The sequence below is a fragment of the Pteronotus mesoamericanus genome, unplaced genomic scaffold, assembly GCF_021234165.1.
Source record: "Pteronotus mesoamericanus isolate MK-2021 breed Mesoamerican mustached bat unplaced genomic scaffold, CSHL_Meso_final contig_130, whole genome shotgun sequence".
NCBI classification, from domain to species: Eukaryota; Metazoa; Chordata; class Mammalia; order Chiroptera; family Mormoopidae; genus Pteronotus; species Pteronotus mesoamericanus.
This window is the reverse complement of record NW_026555060.1, coordinates 20,560,127-20,583,496: the sequence shown is the minus strand read 5'-3', so window position 1 is coordinate 20,583,496 and position 23,370 is coordinate 20,560,127. Positions and strand designations below refer to the sequence as shown.

Sequence of the window (23,370 nt, the reverse complement as noted above, 5' to 3'; positions counted from 1 at the left end):
ATTTTCCTTGTGACTGTTGGTGAGACCCAAAGATAACAGACTAGATCTGAAGATTCTTCCTATATTATTTAGACCAGTGGTTCTCAAAGTGTTGTCCCTGCACCAGCAACGTCAGTATCACGCAGCAACTCGTTAGAAATGCCAGTTCTCAGGCCCCACCCCAGGATCTGCTGAATTATAAACTCTGAGAGTAGAGCCCAGTACTCTGTCTTTTACTAAGCTGTCTAAGAGATTCTCAAAACTAAAGTTCAGGAATCACTGCTTCAGAATATGTTTGTAAAGTTACTCTAGAAGTCTAATGATATCAACACAGTATACATGTGTATTGAAGTTTTATGTGAGGGAATAAAGAAACTGTAAAGGTTATTGTTTGGGTAGTATAAATATTCTTTTTTATTAAAAACAGATTGTGTTTAAAATGTTATAGAATATAATGCATTGTATTAGTGATTTCAGAAAAAACATAAAACAATAACCTAAATATCACAGATAGAACAAATGAAGATCAAGGGCACAGAAGCTCATAATAGAATAATCTTACTCAACAAGAAGGTATTCTAAAACTAGAACTATTCAATTTCTTGACGATGAACTGGGGAAAAATACATGGCGTTATGTTTATGTTTATCTCTCCACTTGTTCACTTACCAGTCAGACATTTTCCAAGAAGAATGTTTATTAGGGAGGGTTCACCATCAAAAGTTTGTTGCTACTTTCTCTTATTGTTGTCAATATTTTTAATGATGAAATAATTTTATACCATTAGTAACACATGGCACAAAAGAGAATAGTCTTTGGTGATTTTTACTTTGATAAGGGAAAAAAAATCACAAGTTTAGTTTTCTGTTGCTGCTTTTTGTAGTAGATACCTTTGGACTTCTTGCCCAGTTTCTTGCTGAGAAATGCCTTGCTCACCCACAGGAGTGAGGCCAGTAGCCATGCTTAAGTGGCATGACCCCACCTCCTATCTTGTGGACAAAATTGACCCAGATGGATGTCTGACCCAAGAGCTCCCATCTGTGGCTTTGCTGAAGCCACTATACCTCTATTAGGACTCGCAGAATCAACTCAATCTTGCATTTGTGGACTGAAAGTTCACTACAGGGTTGGGTTTACATGTCCATGTGTTTTCTAAAAGAAAGAAGGACAGACTCTGAAAGGTAATAGATATATGCAGAGGAGAACAGAAAAGAGAAGATGGTAGGCCTCGAAAAGACAAGCCTTTTAAATCACTGGTTTAAAAAACATAGCTTATTGATTGTAACTAAAGATCACAAAGACATTATACTGAGGTCTTACTTCAATAGAAGACATACATCTGTGTCAGTGGGACTATGTACCATTCTCATCCACACATTAGAACTTTTTAATGTAATTTTTGATAGACAAAATCAGCCCTTAGCACTTCTAAGATGGACAAATGCTTCTTGGCAATTTTTAGAGACCTGCTACATTTACTGTTGATTTATAATCCTTCTCTTACAAATATGTCTACATAATATAAAAAATTGCAAAGACTTAGGTAAATATCAATAGGCAAAAGCAATTATTTCAATTGCTTTTGTAGAGAAGAGTTGTCAATTGGCAAGTGCTGAGTCAACTAGCTGGTATGTAAATGCTAAATGATAAGGCCTCATGTGTCCATGTTAATATTTGAATGGCAATTGGTGGTGAGCTTGTGTGTTGAGGTAAGTAACAATGTGCATTTTCCCATACAGACTTGCTTCTCTGCTCGGCAACTGGTGGAGATATTTCTACAGAACAGCCTTTCACCTATTTCTAAGGAGGACTTTAAGCACATGAGTCCAGGGATCATCCAACAATTGCTCAGCTGCTCTTGCCAGCTGCCCAAGGACCAACAAGCAAACCTGCTGCCCACCACTCTGGAGAGTAAGTTCTGATTTTTCCCTCAAAAAGTGGATGCACCTAATGTATGTAAAAATAACAGGGTACTTGCTATAAACCGGACACTGTTCTAAGCAACTTACACTTAACAACTCATTTCATTGAGGAAACTAAGGCACATAAGAGGTTAAGTGACTTGCCCAAAAGGATATACCTCTGGTAAGTGATGGAATTGGGATGCAAACCTAGGCAAGCTGGGCCCAGAGTCACTATTTTTAGCCACTGTACTATGCTAGCTTTCAATTACTATTTATATTTTGTATACAATCTGTGAGTATATACATTGATTTTGTCTCCCTTATGGGACTCAGTTGCAGACCAACTTAAAAGTGCACAGTTGAGAAGTGGCATGGTATAAGAAAAAGAACATATGCAATGTTGGAATCAGAAGTTGAATACTGGCTTCCATCCCCAGCCAACTGTGATCTTCAGTAATCTCTTTATTTCCCTGATCCCATTTCTTATTCTGCATAGTGGAAAAGCAGCGATGTCCTTACAGGGCTTCCCATTCTTTCACGCATCATGATGCAGGTTAAAAAAAAAAAAAAAGAAAGCATGTTGGGGTAAACCAAAGAGACTACTCTAGAATGGTGGTGACCAGCACAGGCAGGTACCAGCCGGCCTGCCAGACCTGCCTGGCACCCCTGGCAGTGCACTCACCTGTATCCCATTGGATCAGTGCGGTAGGTGAGCTCTGCTGTAAGGTATACGAAGGTGCCCGTAAGGTTCAAATGGGATAATGTGTACAAAACGGTTTCATAATTTAAAGCACTGTTAAGTCTTTAAAAGAAAAAAAGATTCCATAAGAACATTCCTGATGGATAGAAAAATTTGACAGTTAACACATGCAATCTTTAAAATATTACCATTGATCTAAGGGACACACACACACACACACACACACACACTAGTTTTTCAGAGGTACCTTTCCTTTTCTTTGAGATAGTCTGCAGTGTCCATAATAGTCGAATTGTTTGGTTACTCTCTTTAACTCACAGTGGATTCTGCAGCATCAAGAGACTCAATTTGAAGATTTTTAGGTGAACAAAAACATGCCAGGCTGAAATATCTATAATTCCACATTTACTGAAAAGAAGAAGGCTCTATTAAAAGTGAGCAGCTAAATAATTCAGCACCTGGTGGTCAGTGATGACTCACAGATGGATGAGGCAGACAGACCATGGCATCTAGGAGCTTCCACGAACATGCTTGCATTCCTACCACGTGGCACAGTGTCTGGTACATACAGGCCACTGGGGAATGGGTTTATGGACTGAAGATCCGTGAAAAAGTGTTTATCTTTCTAATGACCTTCCAGACCCTTCTGTGGAATAGTCTCCGCAAGAAAAATTCAAACAATTCACACTCACTAAAGGACCCAGAAATACATTACTGTCTTCAGCTTAAAATGTTGCATTATGTACTAGAAGAAAAGGCTTGCATTGGCCTTGTAATGGAAATATAAGATGAAGGGAGGAGGACACAGGGAGATGCTATAAGGAAACATTGTTCAGTGTGGTGAAACCCAATCTCTAAGCATAACCCTCGATTCAGTTTCCAGGAAAAAGCATTATGACATGTATAAATCAAGTTTCGGACCCAAGCAAAGTAGCTGCTCAAGAGTGGCTGAGACTTTAATTATTATGTTAAGTGCTATTATGAGAAAGATTTACATAGAACCTGTCTGCAAATCACCTGATTCCAATCAAGATTCCATAAATTAGTTAGTAGAGTTTGATAGCTACAAAACTCAGAGATTTTATAGTTTTCAGTCTGTCCTTGCCATACAGGAGCAGGGGAAACCTGACTCACAGAGGACCTAAAACTGTCTATAAACTCCAAATTAGGAAATGTTCATTCTCCTCTAACCCCACCCTTGTAGCTGCTCGAAGGGGAGAAGAGAAGAATCGCAGAACTTGAAACTGCCTTTTGCCTTGGAAATGTCAGACTCTAATTTGTTCTTGTACACTCTTGACATTTTATGATCTTTTGTAGCTTCCCTAAAAATGTGGCAACTTTAAACTTTATTAGGCACCCAGGTGCTCATGTTAAATTTCAAATGTCTTTATGTATTACATGAGAAGAATGACATTCCCACAGAGAATCTATTTTTGGAAGAATGGGAAACGAAACTTGGTTAAACAGCTCTATGGATTAAAAAAAAAATAACATAGGCATTTTTACTAAATTAGAACAGGATAAAACTTCCAGGCAGGTGTATGACCATAGCAGACCATTTCATTATTTTTTAAACTTTAATTGTGGTTAAAAAAAAACATGGATTTTATAAAAATAATTATTCTCTTTTTAGTATATTTTATTAATTATGTTATTATGGTTGTCCCAATATTTTTCCCTTCGCTGCCCTCTACCCAGTATCCCTGTTCCCTCCAGCAATTCCCCCGCCCTTAGTTCATGTCCGTGGGTCCTGCATGTAAGTTATTTGGCTTCTTCATTTCCTATACTATTCTTTTTTTTTAAATTTTTTATTTTTAAATCGTGATTATTACAGTTGTCTCAGTTTTCCCCCCTCCTATACTATTCTTAACATCCCCCTGTATACTTTGTACCTACCAATTATGCTTCTTAACCCCTGTACCTTTTCCTCTACTCTCCTCCTTCCCTTACCCTACTGATAACCCTCCATTAGATCTCCATAACTATGCTTCTATTCCTGTTCTAGTTGTTTGCTTAGTTTGTTTTCATTTTTGTTTTTTAGATTCAGTTGTTGATAGTTGTGAGTTTCTTGTCACTTTACTGTTCATAGTTTTGATCTTCTTCTTTTTCTTAAACAAGTCCCTTTAACATTTCATGTAATAAAAACTTGTGATGATGAACTCCTTTAGCTTTACCTTCTCTGGGAAGCACTTTATTTGTCCTTCAATTCTAAATGATAGCTTTACTGACTAGAATAATCTAGGTTGTAGGTCCTTGCTTTTCATTGTAATTGCTTTTGTATTAATCGTATTTTTCACACTGAACTAAAACCTGGAGGAGAGCTGGCTGAGATATATTTGAAACCCCTAGACTCAGCATAAAATTATTAGTGGCAATATGTATTTAATGCTTAAAGTACTCTAGAAACACTCAGTTCTTCACACTTCTATTTCTTTTAGCAGGTAAATGGTTTGTTTGCTACTTACATCTTTTGTCCTTATCTGCATGGTGAACTCCTTCTTTCTTTAAAATTCAGAGTGTGTCCTCTTTAATAGTACGTCTTATCTGAACTTGTTCGCTTAATGAAATTAATCATGCCCCTCTTCATCTTACTTTATATCTCACACATATATTCATTGCGACATTGACTTTGAATACTTCTTGCTAGTCCCTTCTTGCCTGCAAAGTTTCTTTTGAGAAATCAGCTGATAGTCTTATGGGAACTCCTTTGTAAGTAACTCTCTGCTTTTCTCTTGTTTTGGTCCTCTTTGGCTCCAACTTTCTTGGGACTCTCTGTGCTTCCTAAACTTGTATGCGTATTTCCTTTGCCAAATTGGGAAGTTTTCTTTCATCACTTTTTCAAATAAGTTTTCAATTTCTTGCTCTCCTTTTCTTCTTCTGGCATCCCTATGATTCAGATGTTGGCACTTTTGGAGATGTCCCAGAGTCTTATAATCTCCTAATTTTTTAAAATTCTTGTTTCTTCATTCTGTACTGGTTGACTGTTTATTTCTTCCTTATGTTGCAAATCATTGATTGGAACCCTAGCTTCCTTTCCTTCACTGTTGGTTCCCTGTGGATTTTTCTTTATTTCACTTAATGTAGCCTTCGTTTCTTCCCTTAAATATTTGCCATACTCGGTGAGTTCTCTGAGCATCTTTATCATCAGTGTTTTGAACTCTGCATCTGATAGGTTAGCTATCTCCATTTCACTCAGTTCTTTTTCTGGAGTTTTGATCTGTCCTTTCATTTGGGCCATATTTCTTTGTCTTCTCAATTTGGAAGCCTCCCTGTATTTGTTTCTGTGTGTTAGGTAGAGCTGCTTTGACTCCCTGTCTTGATGCACTTATTACATTGTAAGGGGTGGAATGTTAGGTATTTTCCGGGGCAGGGCAACCTGCTTCTCTGCTTTGTGGTGCTGTATGTGGAAGAGGGGTCAGAGAGGGAACAATGCCACTTGCTCGGCCCTTGCCTTGTTTCTAGGCATTTCACCCACTTCCTATATGTGACTCGTGCCCATCTAGGTGTTGTTCTGTTGGTAGTTCCCAAAGTGGGTGCATTTGCCTATGTACTAGGACCGTGGGAGCCCTTTAAATGGTCTCTCCTAAGAGACCATCAGTTTCTTCCACTGCCCCAGCCCCCACTGATTTTTAGAGCCAGAAGTTATGAGGCCTTATTTTCTAAGGGCTAGAACACTGGGCTGCTCGGTCTGGCTTGGAGCTGGGAATTATCGCTCCCCAGGTGTCCCTCCTGGTTTTTACCCATGACACATGAATGTGGGACTGCCTGTTCCACCAGCTGCCACATTGCGTCCTCTTTGTCCCGGCTCCCCATCTCTGCACCTCTTACCCATCTGGATGAATATTTCTTCTTTAATTCCTTAGTTCCATACAGTTCAATTTTCTGGAAGTTCTGGTTGTTTTTCATTTTGAGGTTAGTTGTGTTTTTTCTTACAGTTTTGTGAGGAAGTGAAGTGTCTCTACCTATGCCTCCATATTGGCTAAAATTCTAATCTTAATTATTCTTAAGTGTAGCATCTATAGTTCAGTGGTATTAAGTATTTTTACATTGTTGTGCAACAGATTTTTAGAACTTTTTCATCTCACAAAACTGAAACTCTATATCCACTGAATAACAAATAGTGGGTTCCTGGCAGGGAAAGAATAGTGATGAGAGTGGGAAAAGAAGAGTTTTGAAAGTTTTCTCTGAATGCACCACAAACTCTATTTTAACATTAGAGTCCTATATAATCTAGTACATATAATTCAGTAAAGGTCATCTTAACCCTGGCTTAGTAGCTCAGTTGGTTGGTATATCATATCAATACACCAAGGCTGCATGTACAAGAATCAGCCAGTGAATGCATAAATGAGTAGAACAACTAATTGATATTTATCTCTCTCTCTCATCAATAAATTTATAAAAATTAAAAAAAGGCTATCTTAAAATCAGAAGCCTATTACCATGTTGCTGTCTAGAATCATTAATGTGATCTAACGTAGAGAGTGAACATTCCAGAAAAGTACAAAAAATAATGAGAATAGACTATGTCCCATTTTAACTAACTTTAAGATTATAGTTTCTTAAAATCTACAATGGACTTTAAATAGTATGATAACTAGATTGTTTGATTTAATGTATTATTTATCTGTATGTAGTCACTCAGGGAAATGATAGTTTAATTTTGCAATTACTTTCCTTTATTGTTTATAAACCAGTTTTCCATGACTTGTTAGTAATTTCTAAATAAGTAGAAACAAGAGTATTTGCTCTGAATATCTGTAAACAGAAGGAAAATTGTGGCTTGAATAACTCTCCAAATCATTTGTATTTGACTCTGAAAGCCATGTTTTTCCTCTCTGTTAATCTTTCTTCCTATAATCTTTCCCACCTGTATTTTTTATCCCCTCATACATATTTGTTTTTGTTTGAATAATTTAAAGAACTGTAATTTCTGAATTTTTTAAATCTAGAAGCTAGGAACATAGAATAAATTTAAACATTATAAAATATTATTGCAGTAACTCAAAAGGTAGGCTGCCCAAATTTATTGTCAACTGTTACACATTCATTGATCAGTTTTTACCAACATATCACTTATTTCAGTCATTGAGAATAATAACGACTTTATTTATTTATTTATTGTCGTTCAATTACAGTTGCCCCACATTTTCCCCCGTTGCTTTCCCATGCCCCACCCACTTCCTTCCCCGACTCCCACAGTCAATCCCCACCCTATTATCCATGCCCATGGATCCTTTATTCATGTTCCTTAACTTGCCCCTTCCCCTCCTTTCTCCCCCCATTATCCGCTTCCCCCATCCCCTCCCCTCTGGTCACTGTCAATTTGTTCTTTATTTCCATGTCTCTGGTTCTATTTTGCTTGTTTGTTTTGTTGATTACGTTCCACTTACAGATGAAATCATATGGTATTTATCTTTCACTGCCTGGCTTATTTCACTAAGCATAATGCTCTCCAGTTCCATCCATGCTGTTGCAAAGGGTAGGAGCTCCTTCTTTCTGCTGTGTAGTATTCCATTGTGTAAATGTACCACAGTTTTTTGATCCATTCATTTACTGATGGGCATGAAGGCTGTTTCCAGCAGTTGGCTATTGTGAATAATGCTGCTATGAACATTGGGGTGCATTGGTTCTTTTGAACTGGTGTTTCAGGGTTCTTAAGGTATAATCCCAGCACTGGAATCGCTGGATCAAAAGGTAGCTCCATTTTCAGTTTTTTGAGAAAATTCCATAGTGTTTTCCACAATGGCTGCACCAGTCTGCATTCCCACCATTAATGTACCAAGGTTTCCTTTTCTCCTCAACCTCATGAACACTTGTTTATTGATTTTTTAATGATGGCCATTCTCACTGGTGTGAGGTGATGTTTCATTGTGGTTTTAATTTGCATCTCTCTGATGTCTAGTGATGTTGAGCATTTTTTCATGTGTCTATGGGATCTGTATGTCCTCCTTGGAGAAGTGTCTGTCCATGTCCTTTGCCCATTTTTTTAATTGGACTCTTTGTCTTCCTGGAGTGGAGTCCTGTGAGTTCTTTATATATTTCGGAGATTAAATTATTGTCCAAGGTATCATTGGCAAATATGTCTTCCCATATGGTTGGTTCTCTTCTCATTTTGTTGATGTTTTCTTTAGCCATGCAGAAGCTTTTTAATTTGATGTATTCGCATTTGTTGATTCTTTTCTATACACCCCTTGCTCTAGAGGAGGTATTGGTGAAATTATTGCTGCATGGGATATCTGAAATTTTCTAGCCTATCTTTTTCCTCTAGGACTTTCATGTTTCGTGTCTTATATTTAAGTCTTTTATCCATCTTGAGTTTATTTTTGTGTATGGTGTAAGTTGGTAGTCTAGTTTCATTTTGTTTGCATGTACCAGTCTAGGTCTCTCAACACCATTTATTGAAGAGGCTCTTTTTACTTTATTTTATGCTCCTGTCCCCTTGGTTAAATATTCATTGACCATAGAGATCTGGATTTATTTCCAGGCTCCCTATTCTGTTCCATTGGTCTATGTGTCTGTTCTTATGCCAGTACCAGACAGTTTTGATTACAGTGGCCTTGTAGTATAGTTTGATATCAGGTATTGTGATCCCTCCTACTTTGTCAACTTTCTCAAAATTGCTGAGACCCTATTCAGGGTCGTTTATGGTTCCATATAAATTTTTGAAATATTTGTTCTATATCTGTGAAATATGTCATTGTTATTTTCATAGGGATTGCATTGAATCTATAGATTGCTTTGGGTAGTATGGACATTTTAATTCTTCCAATCCATGAACATGGTATATGCTTCCACTTATTTGTGTCTTCCTTAATTTCTTTCCTCAGTGGACAATAAAAAACACTTTTAACATTACAAATAATTTTAAGAACTTTTAGAAGAAAATACTCATTTTGTACACAAACATAGGTCTACATGGGCCTAAACTGGATGCTTCCATTATAGCATTACTGCTTCGCCTTCAAAAGGTTTAAATGTGATTAGATGGAAATCATTACCAGTATCTGTCCACAGAAGTGGTAATTGAAAGTCGGAGAAATTAATTTCTTGCAGGTGGGAGGTAAGCTAAGTCATTGCTTGCCACAACAATTTTTTAATGAGAAGTCATTGGGATAATTTTAAAGATTTTTTTTGGTAAACATCTTTCCGTTCTTCTCTTAAAAATTAAAACATTTTCCCCAATAGAACACATAAAACAACTTCACATCTCTACCAGCTGTACTGTAAGATGGATTCTTCCATCAGTTTCACTAACTGAGGACCTCACAGAGGATGAGGGGTACTTACTATTTTCGCCATCTCCTTCCAACTTAGAATATGGCTACAGCACAGTGGCTGTGGCGCTGCTCACGCTGGGCTCCATGCTTGGGACCACACTGCTCCTGTTCCACAGCTGTGAGGAGAGCTACAGGCTCATTTTACAGCTGTTTGTGGGCCTGGCTGTTGGGACACTCTCTGGGGATGCTCTGCTCCACCTTATCCCTCAGGTAAGTGGCTTTTTTCCCCCCATTTAGATGGAGTGTTTCCAGTTTCTCTTTATGTTTAGCCATTGGAGGTATTTATGCAAAGTTTCACAGCAACTTAGGTGGCTAGATACAGTGGCCAATGTTTTCCTTGGAAATGAATATTATTTCCCCAGAGCACTTGTAGGAGAAAAGAGATGACCAGTTGTTATATTCACCACATGTTATTCTTATTTTTGAAATTAAAAAAAAAAAAAGGTGATCTGATATAGATCCCTATTAAGAAAAATTCAGTCAGCATTTATTACCTGGAAATAAAAACGAATAGGTTATAAGATGTGGCCCTGGTTTTTCTCCAGTGCTCCCGAAACTCACCCATTCCATTCTCTGCCCTTCTCTGCTGTCTTCTGTGGCCTGGAGAGTTGCAGGTCCGCAGCCCCCCTGCAGCCCTGATGGCTGGGGTCAGCCAGCGCGAGGCACAACAGGGGGCAGGGCAGGAGGAGAGAGTGGCAGGGTCATTTCTTCCGGTCCCCTCCTGGCTCTGGTACTTGCTCTAGAACAACGATTGTCAACTGGTCTTCCACAAGAATTTTTAGAACACGCAACGCCTGACTACTTAATCAGGAGCACTGACCTCTTTTCCCTTAGGCTGTCAAATTACACATTTCAACAGCCGCTAAAATAGTTGTCTGGTGTGAATGAATAAAAATTTGCCTATTTTTTTGACAGATTAGCAAAAAAATATAATTTCTGGTGTGCTGTAGAATTTTAATAATGAGTTTACGTGTGCCTTGAGATGAAAAAGGCGGACAATCGCTGCTCTCGAAGCAGTTCATTACCTGCAGACCTACAGTTCCTATGGAGGCCTCCTCTCCAGCTCCCCTGCCCACTGAGCTTCAGTAACATTATTTCTAACCTTGGCCTTTTCAGCCCTGAGTCCTAACGGTTTCCTGACGTGGTTAGTTTCTGGGTGTCTCATTATCCTGTGTTCACACCTTTGACTTTGCCTGTACCTCTGTAATAGTGCCATCATTAACCCCTCTTCGATTGAACGATCTTGCCTAACTAAGAATATCTACGTTCCCCTTAAGAAAAATGTAAGTACCAGGAAGTTGGCTTTTATTGAAGTATTTTGAGGCTCTTTGTTTGTCAGAAATGAAAGGACTAGGATCTAAGATGCAAAAGGATTCAGGCAGAAGGATCTTCAGCTGAGGGTGTCTGTTTCCTCTAAAATCTCTTGAGATGGACAAACGATCCATCCTCTCACAAGGTCTGAGATGTTAAAATTTTCCACACACCTCTGGGAATTTCCTACAGGGTCACTCTTGTTGCTTAGAGGCTCAGTGATTATTAGATGTTCTGAAAATTGCGAAGTGAGCATCGGAGAAATGAAACAAACCATTATTAGTTTTAATTTCCCCTGTAATCTAATTTTCTGGAAATATTTCAAGGCTTATTGGCTTGAGGCGGTGGCTGAGGCCTTTTCTAGGTCACTGCAGTGACTGCAGAGCTGCTCACTCCCAGGATCCCGGGAAAGAGCGAAAGAACTTAAGGCTCCCTGGGTCTCCCCAGATCGGGGGTGGTATAGCTCCGGGCAGCAGGTGTGGATTTGGGATGGGTGGGACTGTCAAATGACTTTGCAGAGATAAGTCACGGAGGGGAACTTAAAAGCTTGGCTAGGTTTCATGAAATTTGGAAGGCAGTTGTTTTACTTGAGGAGAGAAGTGAGGACGAAAATTATTGGGAAGAGGAAGATGTGATACAAGGGAGGTGGAAAGCTAGAAAAATTGGTGGTTCTGATACATGACAAGTGTTCCAAGTGTTGCAGAGAAATAAGAAAAAAATGCCACTGTCATTTCCTTTTTTAACTAGCTAAATTTATTCAACTTAAAGGTCTATATTTTGTTATGAGATTGTGGGTTTTTCCCTGTTTTGTGATGTTCAATGTTCTCTGTATTGTGAAATAATGGTAATTACTAATATTAGATGGGTTTCCTTTAATGTCTTTACCAAAAGAAAAAGTTGACTAACATATGTTGGTTTTTAGTTATGTCCATAAAATCAGTGTTTATACTCACTCATGTACTTGTGTGTAAACATATGTACACATATCATTTCTTTTTACTCTTGTTAATGGTCAGTAACATCCTAAATGTGGAAACCACAGAGCTATTCCTTAAACTGCCTTCTCTGGAGAAGGAATATGATACGTGATTTATTAGCTCACAAGAAATCATGAAGTCAACCAACAGAATGAATCAACCAAAGGGATGAGTCAACTAGAGAAGAATTCCTAATGCTCGTATCTTCTTCTGTCCCAGGTTGCTGAATATATTGCTAAGCATACAGTATTCACTCAGTGGAAAATGTCTTTATAGCAGATTTCTTACTTCTCTGAAAAAGAAGTATTTATTAAAAGTATTTTTTAATTGCAGTGGGGCATGGGGAGAATAAAGCCCAGAAGAAATATATCTTTCTATTTGTTCTGGATATAGAATACATTGGCTTGCTATAAGGCACTATTATGCAAACAGATACTTTTGAACTCCGCAAAAAATTCAGCTAAAGGCCTGAGAATGTATGAAAATTTAAGCCACTTGCTCAAATAGGCTTAGGCTTTATTCTGTTCATAAGCAGACACCATCTTCTTTCCTCTTGTACACATTTTATTTGACTGTAATTAAATCCTACGGTGGAAGTATTTATACATCGAAAAACAAACTGGGCTTTGAATGATTTCAGGAGCTGTCATAGAGCTGAGTATATTCAATACTGGACCTACTAATTAATATTTAAGTCATCCAAAGTTATTTCTTTATGTCTCTTTCTCTCATCTTTTATTTTTTAGGTCCTTGGTTTACATAAGCAGGAAGCCTCAGAGTCTGGACATGTCCATGATAACAAAAGTCACGTTTGGAAACTGTTGGGACTAATTGGAGGCATCCATGGGTTTTTCTTGATAGAAAAATGTTTTATCCTTTTTGTGTCATCAAGTGTTGAGGTATATTTTAAATTTTATTTATCCTTTGTATTAGGGCTTCATAATATTCATCTTTTATTGCAAAAGTACATGTTCAAAAGTAATCGACATCTTCATGAAGTTCTCTATGTAAGGGATGAGGCCCTGATTTCCAGAACACACAGGTCATTCTGACTGGCAGCTTCCCTGTAAGTCTGGTTATTAATCTTTTAAACATCTGTTGCTGGCTTGGTGATGTACTTATTACAATCTGCTGTTTGACCTTCATGGCTAGTTTAGAAACAGCAGACTATTTCATGTCTGATATTGAAGAGGCCCAGAGGCCTAGCTATCAGTCTGTGTTTTGAATGTATTTCCTCACCAAAAACAAACAAGCAAACAAAATTTTGAAAATTCACAAAATTATCCATTATGTCCCAACTTGAGGGCATTTAAAAATATAAAAACAAAAAGTTCAGATGTGATATTTGTGATGTGTGTGTGTGTGTGTGTGTGTGTGTGTGTGTGTATTAACTTGAATCATTGCTTTATTTGGGCCTGTATTTGATCAGTTCCTATGTAGATGATGAAATGTAAAAATAAAACAGTTGAACTGTTTGGTGGGATGGTTAAAAAGGCAAATACTATGAAAGACTCAATAAAGCAATTATTCTTTGCACAGTCCTGAGGCTCCATAGTCTTCTTTGGTTTTTTACTTATTTTTGACTGTGCTCAGGTCAAACTAGTGGTCTTTTAAAATGTCAGGACTTCTTTATTATCATTCCTAATTTTCTTCAAAAGTTCTATTTTATGCATCAAAAATAGATGATTTTGTGGATGGGTGGAGAGCCACTAGAAGGCTAGATGTGTGATAATAATAGATACAGCGAAATGTCACTGGTAGGACCAGGAAATGGATATCTGAGTGTTCACATTACAGTTCGTTCAACTTTTCTGTATATTTGAAAATTTTCATAATAAATAGATTTGAAAGAAAATCCTATAAAATAATTTCAGTTTTAATGAAGCAGGATTGTTTTTTGGCCTAGGGGCCAAATTAGGATGCTATAGTAATTCAAAATTGAAAATTCGAGCTTTAATCACATCACCTACTATAGAAGTTTAGGGCATTAATCTCCAGAAAAGGGATTCTTATCTTAAGGAGGATGAAAAAACAATAATAGATCACCATTTATACACAATAGATAAGCATCCCTGGACTGAAAAAACTAAATTAAAAAGCCAACATGTCAACCTATGTGTAATCATGAGAAATTTAACCAGGATGGAAATGAGTAAAATAAATTTTGAATATCCAAAATGTAGAGTTTATTTAGATTGTCCTTGTATTTTTCAGGGAACTTAAATGCGTTTAAGAACATAATTTCAAGATTCATGATATTGAATAAAGTAAAAGGAATGTAGATATTTTAGAAGCTACAAGTGCTTTTAATTGATTGATACATTTCTGGAGGTTTTAATTTAGTAGTTTTAGGGTATAATACAGTTTCAGTTATAATCGTTTTGGTATCTCCATCAGAAAAAAAATCAAATTTAATTTTGTAGTAAATTAAAAAATACATTATAAAAACCACCACTGTTTGAGTCTTTTAAAATTCTTGAAGTTGCATTCTTAAAGCATTCTGAATATGCATGATGTTTCAGAGCAGTCCTTTGCTTCTCCAGGTGAGGTATTTCAGCAAGTATTTATCACAGTGAGATCCTCCCATCACTTTTTTTTTTTTTCTTTTTTTGCCACTCATCACTTTGGCCAATGAGCAAAATGTTAAATAGAACCATGGAATTGACAAAGGCTGCACTTCTGTTCTTCCCGCTTCAACACTAATTTTAAACCATCCTTATCCAGCAGGGCGTGTTGCTGGTTAATGGGCATGTGGGGCATTCCCACCACCCTGCACTCAATTCTGAGTTAAGTGACCAGTCAGGCAGAGGCCCATCTGCTTCAACTATCCAGTTGGTAGGTTACGATCTGAACTTTTCTGTTGTTTGATTACTTTCTTTCCTGTATTCCTTGATTAGATAAGAATCAGCAGGATAAATATAGAATCCACTCCTGACTCGCCTATATTCTTGACCATGATAAACAGTTTAGAAGACTTTGCCAAGCACCTAAAAGCTATTTTAAAATGTAAAAAGCATTTTCCATAGATTCAAATTATTGCAATCACTACCACTTTGAAACATATTTGGATTAAATTGACATACTGTACAGCTATTTAATCATTTTTTTTTACAAGTTTTCATGAACCAGTTGACCTTTGTTTAGTTTTCCATTGTGAGTAATTCTTAGCCATGGGTAGGTGGATACAAATAAGTTAAACAGGGACTTAGTGCATCTAGGAGTGAGGTGTTCATTTAACAATGCAGGAGAGAACTTGTTCTGCCCAATGAGATGACTCATTTTAAGTGCTTTTTGTTATATTGAATTTCCCATGACAAAATTGTCTGTATGGATTCTCAAAACACAATCTCCAGTCAGGTTCAAAACAATATTCCCATTCTAATTCTTAAAGTAACAAGTAAAGGGACAAGAAAAGTATGTAATAGATAGAAAACTTGCCTCCTATAAACATGACCTTAGGAAGGGGTTTACAGTTCAAGGATAGATTCCTAACAGTAGAAACAGGTAAGCTATTTCTGAGACATTAACACAGCAAGATAGAAGTCAGGCAATAAATTGCAGATCTACAGCTAATTCAAAAACATTTTGTTCAAAAGCAATTTTAAAATCTTTATTTTGTTTATTGCTTAGATACTTCACATGTGATTGGAAAGGAGATAACTTCAGGCTGAGATTAGCTTTAAAATCACTCTAATGCTGACTCTATTCTTTCTGTTTGATTGAAGGGTACAGAGCCCTAAGATGTGTGTAAGAAAATCTCTGATGCTAACTTTATGAGTTTGGGTTGCATTTGAATATGCTGGCTTACTAATAATATATTCACTATTCCTTTTGTTATTTAAGCTGCAAGATCAATTTAAGCAAATAGAAATGTGAACTTTAGGGATTGTTTGTTTCAATTATAGCTTGTTTAGGCAGCAGGGGGGTAGAACTCATAATTCTTTCCAATTGATAAGGAATTTTGGATGTTTGCCTCTAAATTCCTTTACAGAGTGTGATATTATACAGCTTTTGGGGGGAAAAGACCCCTGAATTACTCTCCTGTTGTTTAATGGAACTATAGAGACTTTTGATTATAATTATGCTTTTGATGTAGTATAAGAAAATCACATTGGGGTGGGGGGGGTCTCTAGATCCACCAATTTCAGGCAAGGGGGCTTCTCTAACCCTGTATTCTTCAGGTATTCTCAGCATCATTTTCCAAAACAATGTCTATCATTACATGGTTTGAATATCTGCTATTATTTAACATACAAACTCTAAGTTTACTTCCTGTTTTACATTGACAAAAAAGATGTTTATGTCTCAAATTAAATTTGTCTCATAGTCTCCACACCTTTGGATGATAGAATTATATACATGTGGTTTTAAAATAACATGTTTAAAAGGCAGATGAAAAGTATTCTTTTCACATAACAGAATAAGAACCTGAGGCATAGAGAGGGGAAGTGACTTTCCAGAAATTGAACTATGAGTCAGTCTCTGAAATAAAATCATGCCATCTTAACTTATAATATAGACGTCAATTTCAAAATCTTACTTCCCTCTCATATGAAAGGATGAGAAAACTTTAAAAATTGATTGTATTTTCTTTTCTAAGCCTGTTGATCTTCTTTCACTATTGGCAAGACTCTTTTACTGACTGGTAAAGCAACAAAATCAGAATACGAGGCCATGACGAATGAAATGATGTGTAATGTTGGCATGGGATATTTCTCCATCCACAGTACATGATCCACTAAGAGATCCGAAGATGGATTCTAGGTCCACAATCAGGAGAAGAGCCAAATTAGGTCAAGAATCAAGAATCTATTTTTTTCTACAACTTTTGGCTTTCTTAAAGGCATACATAATTTAGGAGTCTGAATTACAGATGGTCTCGGTAGCTCCTAGTGCTCCATGGAAGTCTGAGCTATGTGAGTGCTGTCTTCATTTAAATGCAGATGATGCCAAAAGCTTGCTTACAGACCCTCAGCCCTACCTTCTATGTTTGTCTTTAAAATTTAGAAGTTCTGACATACTGTAGAGTATTAAAATGTCTTTTAAAAATCAATATAACTCTTCAGATGTTTCATTTTTCAGCAAAAATGATGACCATTGCTTATCTTTTATCATTTTTTTTCAATTGAAAATAGAAAGGCCCAGAAGACTCTCAGCCAGCCCAAATTCCTATAGGCGGTATGACAGCCTCCAATAGAAAATGTGAGTACTAATTTAAAACAGCTAAACATAAAGTGTAGAAAGTTCCATAGAAAAAGGTTATGTCTGCTTTAAAATAAATGTCATAAATTTCATAATGGGTATGCATTTCATTATTAAAATCTTTCCAATAGAATTTTTAATAGACTTATTCTCATCAGTCTTTCAAACATACCACCCATTAATATCAACTTAACGCCATTCTTTAAAAATGCTGTTTTCCCTAATTGTTTAAAACTGATCTTCTAAAAATTTTGATTAGTGTAAAGACATATGTGCTTATCAGAACTCCTTTAAAACCATGCTTATATGATGTTTGAGCCTGTCACTTCCTGTGAAGTTTGAAGACATCATTGCTTTTTTTATCTTCTATCCCTGTCTACTAAACATTGATTGCAAATGTCTATCTCATTTGTCATATTGTCATTTAAGATGATGGAATTCAAATCTGTGGTACCTCATTATTCACATCTTATTCTACAACTCATTTATTTATATAATCTTCTTTTTTCTTTTTTAAAGAATTTCATTTTTTAAAGATTTTATTTATTTATTTTTAGAGAGGGGAAGGGAAGGAGAAAGAGAAGGAAACATCAATGTGCAGTTGCCTCTTGTGTGCCCTCTACTGGGGGACCTTGTCTGAAACCCACGCCTCTGTCCTAGACTGGGAATCAAACTGGCAACTTTTTTGTTCACAGGCCAGCACTCAGTCCACTGAGCCACACCAACCAGGGCTATGTATATAGTTTTCAACCAACCTTTTCTTTCTATGACTTTCTCTATTTCTGAATTTAACTTACCAGTTTTGGATAAGCATTCATTCATTCATTCATTCATTTATTTTGCTTCTACTTGGGAAAGTTCTTAGAGGGTTTTTTTCCCCCCCAGCTGTTTTGGTTTTCATGAGTTGCCCCTGAATCTTTTCCCCATTTTTCTCATTTATATTACCTTTTCGTGACACATGCTTCTCAGTGTTTTAATGTTAAGCAGCTATAATTAATTATTCCCATTCAACAAAAATATATTATTGCCCAATAATTAAAATAGCTCTCATTTACTGAACAGTTGTTATATACCAACCACAATGCTGAAAACTAGATATGAATTATCTCATTTAATCTTCCTACAGTTTAATAAAGTAAGAACAATTATTACCCAAGTTATACAAGTAAAGAAACCAGTTGTTAGATAGGATAAGTCACTACCTGAGATTACATAGTTGTTAAGCCCCAGCATTGAGGAACTAAGTAAAGGCTAATACAGCAATGATTTCTTTGTCATCATTCATTAATGTGTGCATCTAAGTGTGTTTCTCATATTCTTATCATTCAAGAAATGTTTGAAGACGTGCCTTGTTTCAGGCATTGATACATTAGAGAATAAAAATAAAAATGGTCTTCATCAATGTGGTATAAGAACCATGTTGTATAATAACAAACATGTTTGTACCGATCACCACTCTTAAATGTGTTGGATATATTAACTCCTGTAATTTATTTGATTCAAGGTATGTAATTACACAGTCTGTGCAGCCAATTCTGCATCACGACATTGACAGTGCAATTTTTTCCTTCTAAATCTTTAGTTCTGGGAGACATTTTAGTATGCCTGGCACTTAGTAGGCCTATAATATATACTTCTTTGTTTTTATTTTTGGAAGAAAGCAAGAGGCAAGAAGGAGCTGCTCAAATTAAGAGCAAGGAGCAGATGCTAGATCAGGGAGTAATGATGGTCTTACTCAAATATTTTGTAGGCCTCATATCTTTCCACTTCATATATCAAGGTTGGCATGCAGAAGGAATATTGAACAAACCCAAATTCAATTACTCAGCTGCCCTTTTGCCAGGCACATATTGAATTAGCTTCAGATATTTGATTACTTGTTTCATATTACCTCATTGGTGGAGTTCAGCTTGTGTTTCAAAAGACAGGATGCGAAAATCCTATCCACAGTATGATTTAAATAAACAAAAAGCAAAATGACATAAGGTCCAGCCCATGTTCCGCCATGGAAAATCTCTGGGAATTCAGAAATGTGGGACTCAGAATGATTGCCAGATACACAAGGAAAGGTAAATGCTAATGGTAATTCTGTAAGGAGTACATTAAATTACCAGTCAACACTTGTTTTACCTTCTGCTGAATAATTTTAAATTATTTTACACAAGATGCACAATGTGTTCCTTGTGGCTTACATGCAAAAATGTGTATTTGCCTTGTGGCTTTTTATATGTCCATGATATGACATTTAGAAACCCATAATCAAAGAAAATAAAATAACAAAATGAAAATAGGCCACACTTGTTTCTTAGCAGAATACAAATGGGTTAAAATTTTTCCACTTGAATATATGATATTAATATCAATACTACATGTGAACATGTGGAAATTATAACTTATTTGCATTCTGCAACATTGTCCAATATATCACTTTAAGTTATTTCATTTTATTATACTTTCACAAAGAAGAGCTTTATTTCTGAAAAGGGGCAGGAACAGCTGAGTGACCTGGTAGCATTATTAGATTCTGAAAGCTTCCAGGCAAAGCCAACAAGGACTCCCTGAATTCAATAATTTGATATGTAGTCTGTGTTTTTATGACTGTTGCCTGGAATCTTTTCATTTTTAATGAAAAATAAAATGAATTAGTAAACCACAAGAAGGATATAAGTCAGTCTCACAGCAACAGTTCTAAATTTTAGAAGCAAAATGATGAGAAATCTTTGAAACTCAGTCAAAACAGCTATCTCCTGGATGGTAGTCTGGGCAGTATCTTCTGTTCATTTGACTAAAGTTGTTTATTTCATGGTATAGGTTATGAAATGAGTCAAATTATACCCTCCATGTAAAACAGCAAACCATACCATAACAGAGCCACCCTGCGGTCTTAGCCACGTAACAGAAGCCAGGAGGCAACCTCTTCTTATTTTTACTGAGTGTACAATTTCAGTTCTAACAGTATCAACAGCTACTACTTAGACCTGTCACACAGTATAGAACCCGCTGAGTAATTAATGAAGTTTAAGACTATGGAAATTGATTTTAATGGCTTTTCTTATCAAATGGTATACTTAGGTTGTTTACTGTCAGAATAAGTATTATTTCTGAAATACCTTTCGTATTGTCATTCAGCTCCATAATTGGCTATACTAACATACAATCATAAGTTTTTGAAAACAGAAATTCTACATGTTAAAAACTTGACCCAGTTATGATCTAAATTATTTCATTAATTAAATCCATTATTGTCTCTTCACGAATCTGATCATGTATATTTTGTAATAGAACTTAGGAAAACAGCATCTCCTTTTTTGTTCAACATGTAGCTGGTCTAGTACTGAAGCTATTTGCAGAAAGATAAGAGCATTAAATAATTGTTCCAAAGCTAGCTTTGGGATCAGCAGAGTTGGAAGTGGTTCTGTCGAGGTCACAACTGGCAAGTGAATGAGGCACTATATCAGGGTGATCAGCAACAACCAGGCACACAGTAGCAGAGAGTGCGCTCCTGCAGGTTGGCAGTAGGGACAGCCTGACTCAGAGAGAACTGTTTTTTAAAACAGACTCCATTTTAATGCAGGGAGGATCTCAAATTGTCTTATAATGCTTTACAAAGCTCATTGCTGGTATTTTTGGAGGTTGTAACAATATTATTTTTATTTTCCCTTTTTTTTTTTTTTGGCACAGCTGGTCAAGGTGATAAAATAATGAATGTCATGCACAATTTATCTCATTATCAGTGAGATCCATTTAAAAAATAAAAAAAAAAACAGTGACAATACATCCCAGCATGTTGGTTACCATATTTGCCTCTCCAGTCCCTCTGACTTATTTTGAAAACCGAAACAAAATGGAGTTGCTGGATGCAACTTAAGACTGTAAAAGGTGGATGAGAAAGTTGGTCACGTTTAAAGGGTTCCATGAAATATTCAGTGCTCTGTTAATGCTTCTCACACGTTTATTTGATTTTTAGGCAAATCCATTAGCTCGTTAGCAGTAATGGCACTGGTCGGGGACAGCCTGCATAACTTCGCAGACGGCCTCGCGATAGGGGCGGCCTTCTCGTCTTCCTCTGAGTCTGGAGTAACCACGACAATTGCCATTTTGTGTCATGAAATCCCACATGAAATGGGTAAGTCTCACAGTTGCATCACTGTTTTCTGCTTCTTGAGAAAATAATAATTTCTAGTTATTGTTTCTTAGGCTTCCTTTTCTAAAATATGATAAGAAGATGGATTCTTTCATAGTTTATTTTAAAAAGCAGAAAAGAACTAGAAAACATGTCTTTACCTTGGGATAAAATATGGTTAGACTCGTATTTCCCAGGGCCAGAAGTGACTCTTTGTATTCTGGAGAATTCTTTATGGGAGAAAGTCATTGCAGAAACTTCCTTTTAAAGTACTTTGGGAAGAACTTTAAAATCTGCATAGTAAATGTGGGAAAAACATTAAGATGGGAATTTTACCCATTATGTTAGCAAACAGGTCAATGAGATAAAATAACATTTAAATTAAAGCCATACCATGGTTTCATCAACCAGATTTATGCAAGATATCTAAAGCCAACTGTAAAATTGATATGACAGGCATATGGTAGCAGATGCACATAAGACTCTTTATCTGGATAATCTTAATAGCCCTGTAATTCAAATCCTGCTTCCCAGAAATCAAGATGAGATAGAGTATACATTAATGAAACAGACCCAGAAACAGTAGAGGCTGGCCCCAGACACGCATGTCTCCTCGAGAGAGGGCTCTTGCTGTCACTCTTTCTCCTCTGTTTCAGACCTACATTGCCCTCATAGGCCAACCCGGTCCTTTGTATTTAGGGTCTATTATCAGAAGTGCTATTGCCAACTCATCCTTAACCCATCCCTCTTGAAGAAGTTTATCCAAAGTCCCTCCTGAGTCTATTGAAATGTGCCTGGCCTGAGTGCCCTATCCTATGGTCCTGCTTTAAGCTACTGTAGTAAAACCACAGGGTGTGACAGTCTGTGGCAGGCCAGCAAAGATGGGTTAAGACCTGTTCACAGACCAGTTATACAATGGAATTAGGAAACCCAATCCCAGGCTGTCTTTATTGAATTTCAGCCTCATCTCAATCCCCAAAACTAAGAAATGGAGTCTCTCAGATTAATAGGCCATTCTCTTCTTGGAGGGAAGAAGAGAATGTGATGTTTTCAAATCATTAAGGTTTGAAAACATTTCCTAAAGGAAAATTTTGTTTTCCTAGTCAACTTTGGCAATGATCTTAAAATCTCACATTAAGTAGTTTTCTCTTTTCCCTAAGCAGTTCCTATATAAGTAAATAATGAAAGCCCACATAACGTTTACTACCTTGTGATTTTGCTTGGAAAGTTTCCAGGCAAAAAGATTTAGAAATCCTGGGACAGGAAATGCTTTATTTTGCATTTATCTAAGCTGAAAATGCCACAGGACCACAGGACGTCAGAAACTAAAGAGTATGTCACAGTTCTCTGTGTACACTCTCTTCGGGAGCAGTAAAAGGAATAGAACTCTTGAAATGTAACTTCTTAATTACACAGTGACTTAGCTACGAATCCTAGAGAAATATAAGAAAGTGGTTTCTCATCTGATCATTCAGCTTAACTTATAAAATTGATCCCTGTTACTGATATTTGAAACAACCTAATAGCACACTACTCTACCAAAGCCATCATCGGTTAATTCATAATTATATTTTCTTTTTTCCTTAAATTTCAGGAGACTTTGCTGTGCTGCTAAACTCCGGACTTCCTATTAAAATTGCCATCCTGATGAATTTTGTAAGTGCTCTAACTGCCTTCCTAGGACTGTACATTGGCCTCTCAGTATCAACTGATCCTTGTGTTCAGAATTGGATCTTGACAGTCACTGCTGGCATGTTCTTATATTTATCCATGGTAGAAATGGTAAGCTTTGTGTCTTTTCCATTTTGTTCTCTTAAGCACTGAAAGTGTAATACAGAGAAAAAGCAATAAAATGGAAGGTTAGATATGGAAAAGAAAAGAACTGTATAGGTAA

General features: G+C 36.6%; 1 protein-coding gene across 2 annotated transcripts in view; it reads left to right on the top strand.

Moving 5' to 3' along the window:
- Positions 1–23,370, top strand: part of SLC39A12 (solute carrier family 39 member 12) — a 65,567-nt gene that overhangs the window by 22,848 nt on the left and 19,349 nt on the right. The window contains exons 5-11 of one of the 2 annotated variants that reach the window (XM_054590495.1): positions 1,719–1,890; positions 9,901–10,073; positions 12,898–13,050; positions 14,879–14,986; positions 17,287–17,353; positions 21,321–21,479; positions 23,071–23,258. In XM_054590495.1, the coding sequence (XP_054446470.1) occupies positions 1,719–1,890; positions 9,901–10,073; positions 12,898–13,050; positions 14,879–14,986; positions 17,287–17,353; positions 21,321–21,479; positions 23,071–23,258 (1,020 nt within the window). Of the gene's footprint in view, positions 1–1,718; positions 1,891–9,900; positions 10,074–12,897; positions 13,051–14,875; positions 14,987–17,286; positions 17,354–21,320; positions 21,480–23,070; positions 23,259–23,370 lie in introns of both variants that reach the window. The other variant, XM_054590485.1, reaches the window with a different exon arrangement.